Source organism: Crocodylus porosus, unplaced genomic scaffold, assembly GCF_001723895.1.
Source record: "Crocodylus porosus isolate Cpor-Errol unplaced genomic scaffold, CroPor_comp1, whole genome shotgun sequence".
NCBI classification, from domain to species: Eukaryota; Metazoa; Chordata; order Crocodylia; family Crocodylidae; genus Crocodylus; species Crocodylus porosus.
The window spans coordinates 24,671,526-24,678,849 of NW_017728951.1; the positions used below are offsets into that span (position 1 = coordinate 24,671,526).

The following is a 7,324-nucleotide window of genomic DNA, read 5'->3' on the forward strand; positions in this document are numbered from 1 at the left end:
TCCGCTGCCCTGAGACTGATCTCCCACCCTCCTAGCAGGCCCTCTCGGCACCGGTGTCCGTCCGAACTCAGCTTTCTTGGACAGTTCAATTCGTCCTGTCGCAACTGGGCAAAGGTAGTCCAGGGCAAAGTGCCCGCAGGGTTTGGTCAAGGATGCAAGCTGGGATAAAAACCCAGGAAAAGAGAAGTGACAGCACCGGGTGTCTGCAGAGAGGAAACACGGCCTTCCCCCAGCACGCCACGTGGACCGGCCAGACTGGGAGACGGCAGGTCAGGTCTCACTCAGAGCCCATCCAGACAGGTCAACCTGCCTGCTGACCCCAGGTCGCTTGGCATCCACCCCTCTCTCCAGCTCTGCGGTGGCCTTCATTTCTGCAGCCTTCCCCTCCAGCTTGTTCAGACCTTTCAGGCCCACAGTTTTGGTGCTCCTGCTCTAAAGGGGGTTTGCTCCACCAGTGGCCACGTGCTCTCCCTCAGCTTGGGGTGGCTCTCACTGTGCGGTAGATGCCTTGTTGGCTCAGGGGCAGCGGGACCGGATGAGCGGGTTCCCGGATGGCATCAAGGTCTCACGCTGCAAGCCGACTCCCTGGGCCAGCCAAACGCACCCTTTAATGGGTGCTACACCCCCACGCGATGGCTGTCCGGTGCAGTTACAAGCCGTGTGCGTGTGGTCGCGTGCTCAGCAGCTCCCCCAAGTCCTGCGGGTCTGTACGAAGCGGGGAGGCTAACACGTGGCCTTCGGAGAACACGTCAGGCAGGAAAGCAACACTGACACATTAGCAACTCCCTACCCCCAGGTGCCACCGCAGCCAGCACCCTGCACACATCAGGGCACGCAGCATTTTCCTGGCCTTGTGATGGGCACTGGTGTTGAACCCCTCCAGCCCATCGAGACGCTTGCCTTGGCTGTTCCCCGCACGCCCAGCTCTGCTAAAGCGGCTGCCAGGCAGGCACCTCCGCCCCCGCTATGCTCCGCAGCCTCCTCCTGTCAAAAGCTGGGGAAACTGAGGCAAGGGAAGGCGAGGTAAAAGTGCAGTTTCAGGCTGAAAACCCAAGCCAAGGGGCTTCTGGAGAGGGGGCGAGGAAGGCCGGGCAGTTTGGGCAGCAGACGGCGAGCGCTTGCCGTGCGCCCGCGTGTCCACCAGGTGCCAGTCTCTGCACAGCCTCAGCCCTCCGCTGCCGCCACCCGGCTGCGCTGGCAAAAGGCCAAGCTCGGCTTTGCTCCCGGAGCCTCCAGCCAGCCTCAGGGACAGGGCCGGAGAGGCTCGAGGTGCTCTGGCATCAGCGCAGCTGGGCCGCAGGCTCCGTGGGAAACTCAGTGCTGCCCCGCACCCGAGTCGGATGCATTCGAGTCACCCGCCAGCCTCCACCTCCCAGGGAGATCCTGGCTCCAAGTGCTCCCACGCCATGGGGAAGAGTGAACCGCCAGCCTGGTCTCTCCCTGGCACGACCTGCTGCGGGGAACAGGAGGTGCGAGGCTCAGTGCCACGAGGGGCTGCAAGCGTAACAGCGGCTCCTGGAGTCAGGGCGCCGGTGTGTGCTGCCTCCCATCCAGCTGCCACAGGCTGAGTCTCTCTTAGGGGTGCTGCTGCCCCAGCTCTGCCTCAGGCAGACCAGCCCCAGGCTGGGGTGCCCCCATCGCCTGGACGCCCCGAGAGCAGGGGCCACAGCGGGCCACCCCCCATCCCAGACCCGACACAGACCAGTTTTCCTCCATAAAGCGAACAGAAACGCAGGTCAACCGACCCACCCTGTGCTGGGCACAGCCACGCACCGGGGCCGGGTTTATTCGGGTGCGGGCTCCGACCCAGCAGCCGCAGCGCAGCCCCGTGGAGCCCCCCCCAGATGCTTCGCCTCCGCTCTGCTGGGGTCTGCCGCTGGGCCGCAGCAGCCGGCCGGCCGCGGGGCAGGGCCCTTCAGGGCCAGCCGCTCCGCTAACTGGAACGGATCGAGGATCTTCGCCTACAGGAAGGAAACACATGACCCGGGGAGGTCAGGCTGGAAGCCCCCACACCTCCCGCCATTCCCCCTTTTGCTGAACGTCCTCTGGCCCCATCGAGCGTGGACATCCGCTCCCTTCCCAGGACGCCCCAGCTGGGTGGTGCAAGGAGCCTGTTGTGACCCCCTCCATGGGGGCGGGGGGATGGAGCCGGCAGCCGCGGCTCCGGGAGCGCTTAGCACTCCTGGCAAAGGGCCCCTGCGAGTGTCCGAGGCACCGTGCCCACCACTGCCAAGCTGGGAGGGTGCCTGGCGTCGGGGACGCCCGTCGGCCTGCTTGTGGAGCACGTCTGCTTCCAGGAGGAGGCAACCAAACACGTGCACAAGGGCCGGCTCCCCCCCAGGCACCCTGATGCAGCCAGCTCAGCTGGGAGGACGCCTCCAGGCCTTAGGGGTTCATCCCCCTCCGGTAACACAGCGCAAGCCCCAGCCCCGCGTCCCTTCTCCTGACCCTATAACAGCACGTCCCCCCCGGGAGCAGAGCCAGGGGGACGTGCCGGAGCCGGCTGCCTGGGACGCGGCGATGTTCCAGCCCAAGGGTATCCTTATTTTCTTTTCCTAGTCAGGGCTCGGCCTCCCTGGCGATAGCGATCGAGGCAAGGGCAACGTGCGGCCCCCGTGCCTCAGGGGCGCATCCATCACCGGGCTGGACAGCGGGGAGCAGGCTGGAGCGCGAGCCCGGTGCGCCTCCCCGTGGGGCATGTCAGGGAGAGGAGCAGGGTCTCACGGTCAGAGCCCAGCCGCTGGCTCCGCGCCCGGCTCTGCAGCTGAGCAGCCTTGGGCCGGTCGCTTCCGTGCCTCAGTTTCCCCTCAGAAGCGAGGTGGCCACAACCTCCTGCGTGGAAGGCCGTGGGCGAACGACTGACACGAGCCCCCTGGCCTGGCCACGTATGGACCCTGGCCCTGGCCCTCGAGGCTGGAAAGTCACCCACGGGGCACGGGGCTCAATGCAGGGCCCCGGGGCCTGTCAGGCAGCGAGGGCATAGATAGGGACAGAGCAATGCACCCCCTGGCGTCCTAGAAGCGGTTTGTTCTGCCTCAGCCCAGCCGGACTGCAGTTACAAGGGCCTGGAGAAGTCCCAAGGGGCAGGGGGAGCCGGCTAGCTTGCAAGGGAAGGCAGCTCTGAAACCAGCCAGCCCCACGCCGGGCGCAGCTCCCGTCTCCGCTGCTGGATGGGTGCACGCCCAGGCTGGTGCCTCTCGGGTCATCCTGCGTGCCCCTCCGGAGAGGGCAGGGCTGCGGCTCGGACTGGGCCGCGCACCCACCCACTGCCAGCCCCGGGACCCTGCCTCCGCTCCAGCCGGTCCCTCGCTCAGGGAGCCTCGGCCCCTTCGCTGGAGGGGCAGCCGGCTCTCCTCCGCCTGGGCGCTTATCTGAGCTGTGCCTCCTGCTGGGACAGGAGCCCAGAACATCGTCTGCCCGCCCCGGGGAGCCCAAGGCTGCAGCTCTGGGACGTGCAGCTGCTCGGCTTTATCTCCCCGGGGCCGGGCTGAGCTGCAGCTGGGGGAGGCCGGCCGGCCGGAGGGGCAGAGCGGGTCCTGCGAGATAACCCTGCTCGGGGCCGCGGAGTCAGGGCCGAGCACGAGCCGGAGTCAGGTTGCGCACGCCGGAGGCTGCCAAAATACCCCGGGGAATACTGCCCGAGAGCCAGGGCCGGGCACCCCAGCTCTGTGGAGGGTCTGGCACCCGGGCTGCAACCCCGCAGCACCGTGGCCCCTGGCTGCGCTCAGCTGGGAGAGGGACGTGCCCTTCCCAGAGCACGCGCCCACCTGAATCCCACCCCACGAGGGCGCGTGCGGCTGTACCGCACCTTGCCGTTACCAAACACACTGCGGGGCTGGTTCCCCGCACCTGCCACGCAACCACCTCTGGGGTGGACCGCGGCAGCCGTTTAACGGGCAGGACCTTGGGGAGTCTGGGGCACCCACCTGGGCCTTCCCTGGACAGCAGCCCCCGGCCGCCGGCGTCTGCCCGCTGGCAGGCCGGACCTGGAACGCCTGCGCAAACCGGGAGCCTCGCAGGATGTCGGCAGTGTCCTCGTCCACGACCACGGGCTCCCCTGCCTGCAGGGCAGAGGACACGGCAGGCCCCGCGCACCGCAGCCCGTGGCCCCAGCCCGCTCAAAGCCACCCCCAGCCCTGGGTCTCGGGGCTCCCGGCTCACCTTGAAGGTGAAGTTGGCATCCAACACCAGCTCCTGCTCGTGCCCGGGGATCCCGCCGTCGTAGACAGCCTGGCACCGCCCGCCCGCCCCCGCCGGGGGCACTTTGAAGAGCCGGAAGGTCGCAGAAACAAACCGGCAGTGGCCTGACGGGAGAGCAAAGGAAAGTTGGTTTTACCCACGCTGCCTGCTTCAGTGCCGACCCGCCGCCACGTCTCCCCAGGCTCCCACTGCTTTCCCCGGGGAGAAACGGGCGCAGGAGGTGGGAGAGGAGGTCTGCAGGGCGATGCCCTGCTCGCCCCCGGCCAGGCGCTGCATCCATTCGTGCGGCACCAGCCCAGCCACGGTCCTGTGGCCGAGCCTGCCGCAGGCTCCTCGCAATGGGCCCGGCTCGATGCTCGGACCCGGGTGGACTCTCTGAGGCCGGAGCGTGCTGTAAAGCGCTGCCGCCTCCCACCCCAGAAGTGGCTGCATTTCGCCGGGGGCCGGAGCCAACTCTGCCTCCCTCTGGGGGGGCCAGAGGCAGGATCTCCAGGTAACAGGGCCCGAGCCCCCGGCCCACAGGCTGTGGTGTTTAACGTCTCCCGTCCCAGGCCTCCAGACCCCAGCCCCAAGCCAGGCACATGCATCCCCAGGCCCAAGGTCAAGGCTGCGGGGGCTGCCAGAGCCTCCCTCCTGCAGCGCCTGCTCGCGGCGGATGACAGCCCCGCGCTGGTCCCAGCCCCCGCCTGCGGTGCCCGGCTTCCGGCTAGCGTCCGAACCCCGGGCACAGCTTCCCCGCCAGGGCCGGGCTCTCGCTCACCGACCACGCTCTCCAGGGCCCTGCTGTCGATGGTGATGGGGCTGGCGGTCACCAGGCGCGGGGGGCGGAAGCCCACATCCCGGGCGATTCGGTACAGGTCCTTCCACCACAGGGCTCCTCCCAGGCACTCGCCTGCGGGCACAGGCCAGGCCGGGCGTCGCGCAGGGAATCCAGGCGGGACGCCGGCAAGCCCTAGCCCCCGCCGCCCCAGGAGCCGAAACCCACCGCTCACCCCAGAGGACGCGGTGCTTCCTGACGTCCGCAGGCAGGTCCTGGCTGCCATAGACGTCGCTGAAGTACATCTCTCCCCCCGGCTGGAAGAGAGCGCGGTTTAGGCGCGCCAAGACCCCCCCGCCCCCGCGCTGCGCAGGCACAGACCAGGCGCTGGTCCCAATTTCGGTCCACGAGCTGGGGGAAAAGGCCACGGGGGAGAAACCACGCCCGCAGGCGCAGGCAGGCAGGGCTGGGCGGGCATCCCCAGCAGCGTGCAAGCAGCGCAGCCCCCGCCGCCCAGGCCTCCGGCCACGGCTGCCAGCCACTGCTGACTATGACGTGGTGGAAAGGCCGGAAACCACGCGAGGGGCGGGGAGGCCGCTGGCAGTGGCTGGTGCCAGCTGCATCTCAGGAGGGGGCACAGACGCTCCAGGAAGGGGACGGACACATGCACGCGCGCACACACACGTGCATGCACACACGAGGCTCCGATGTTACCTTCAGCACTCGAAAAGCCTCCTGCAGGACGGCCCTTTTGTCAGGGGAGAGGTTAACCACGCAGTTGGAGCTGAGGGGGAGATAAGAGCTCAGCAAAGAGGCAAGCGCAGCGGCCCTGGGCAGCCCCCACCGAGCCTGCAGCTGGGCAGCGCGGGCGCCCTTGATCTCAAATCTTGGCAGGGGCACCTTGCACGTCCCACCTCGAGGAGCTGTCTGCAGGACCGCCCTGGCCAGGACACGGCTGCCAGCTCCCTTTCCCCCTCACCGGGGGAATTTGTGAGAGGGCACCTCAGGCTGGCCAGCCCCACCGCCCCGATCCGGCCAGGAGCATGGCCCACGGACCGGCAGACACCCCCAGGTGCCCTGGTGACCGTGTTTCGGGTAATTAAAAAACACGGTCACAGAGGGGAGCGTTTCTGGGCCTCTTCTTGGGCTGGAAGGGACCTTGTGAGACCATCGGGGCCAGCCCCCCTGCTTTGGGCAGGAAACACGGCTGGGGTCAAATAACCGCGGGAAAGCGCGTGTCCAGTGTCCTGGTGAAGATGCCCAGGGCCGGTGCCCGCACTGCCCCTGCTGGGAGCCTGCTCCAGAGTCCGGTCCCACAAGTTTGAGTCCCTAGGAGTTTATGACCTGGCTTTCCCCGGGGTGCTTTGCTGGCTGGCTGTTTGCCTCGCCCCTGATATAGTTGTGAGCTGCCACCAACCCCCCCCAAAGTCATCTCTCCCGTTCAGTTACAACCACCGGCCGGCTCCTCAGCCCCCGGATTTCAGCGGGACCCGAGTTGCCAGAGGGGCAGCTCCCGCCCCGGGGGGAGACACGTCCAGGGACCAGCCCCCCTCGCAGGGACGGCACCTACACCACAATGTCGTAGCTCTCATCCCGGAGCCCGGCGTCTCCCAGGCTCTCCAGGTAGCCCTGGAGGAACTCGACGTTCGGCGTCCGGTACCCGAATTTCTCCATGTGATAGTCGATGTGTTTCCTCGCCACTGCCACCTGCGGAGGAGGACCCCAGCTGCCTCCTCAAGCCCCTCTGCCGCAGGGACCCCCGAGGAATGGCCCAAACGCAGCTTTGAATCCTGGCCTCCGACCCTGAGGTGCGAGCCGCACCTGCGCGGCCGTCATGTCGACGCCGGTGACGTGCCCGCCCTCCCCGACCAGCTTGCTGAGCACGTAGCAATCTCTGCCGCTCCCGCTGCCCAGGTCCAGGATCCGGCTGCCCTCCAGGCGCTCGGGGATCACCAGGCCGCAGCCGTAGTACCTGCGGGAAGGAGGCCCGGGGTCAGCCGCCGGCGCCAGGGGAGGACGTGGGCAGCAGCTGGTGGGAGCCGCGCGCCGTGGGCATGGGCTCACCTGGACGCCACGTCCTCGTGCACGCACTCCAGAGCCGCCTGCGCGGCAGCGGGCAGGGGCCGCGGGCAGGTGACGCAGGCGTTGGTTTGCAGATCTGCCGACCTCTGCAGCACGGCTCCATAATAATCCTGCGGCGGGGAGACGCGCGGCTCCCTCGGTGCTGCGTGGACCTCGGGGGAGGAGGCCGGGCCCCCCCCACTAGGCACCCGGGGGCAAAGCCCCCATCCCCCAGGGGCAGGGTGGCAGCCCCATGCCCCAGACCCCGCCTTACCTGCACCTCCCTGCGGATCCGCTCCTGGGATG

The 7,324-nt window shown here is 68.2% G+C and overlaps 1 protein-coding gene across 1 annotated transcript; it reads right to left on the reverse strand.

Annotated features, from left to right (window-relative positions):
- Positions 1 to 1,757: 1,757 nt before the first annotated feature.
- On the reverse strand, positions 1,758 to 7,322 carry AS3MT (arsenite methyltransferase; the record flags this gene model as incomplete). The annotated part of the gene is made up of 10 exons (XM_019555484.1): positions 1,758 to 1,961; positions 3,927 to 4,061; positions 4,162 to 4,304; positions 4,961 to 5,092; positions 5,193 to 5,274; positions 5,672 to 5,741; positions 6,528 to 6,664; positions 6,779 to 6,929; positions 7,022 to 7,149; positions 7,293 to 7,322. Coding segments are annotated over 10 exons (1,185 nt in total), but the record flags the coding sequence as incomplete, so codon positions are not given.
- Positions 7,323 to 7,324: the final 2 nt, after the last annotated feature.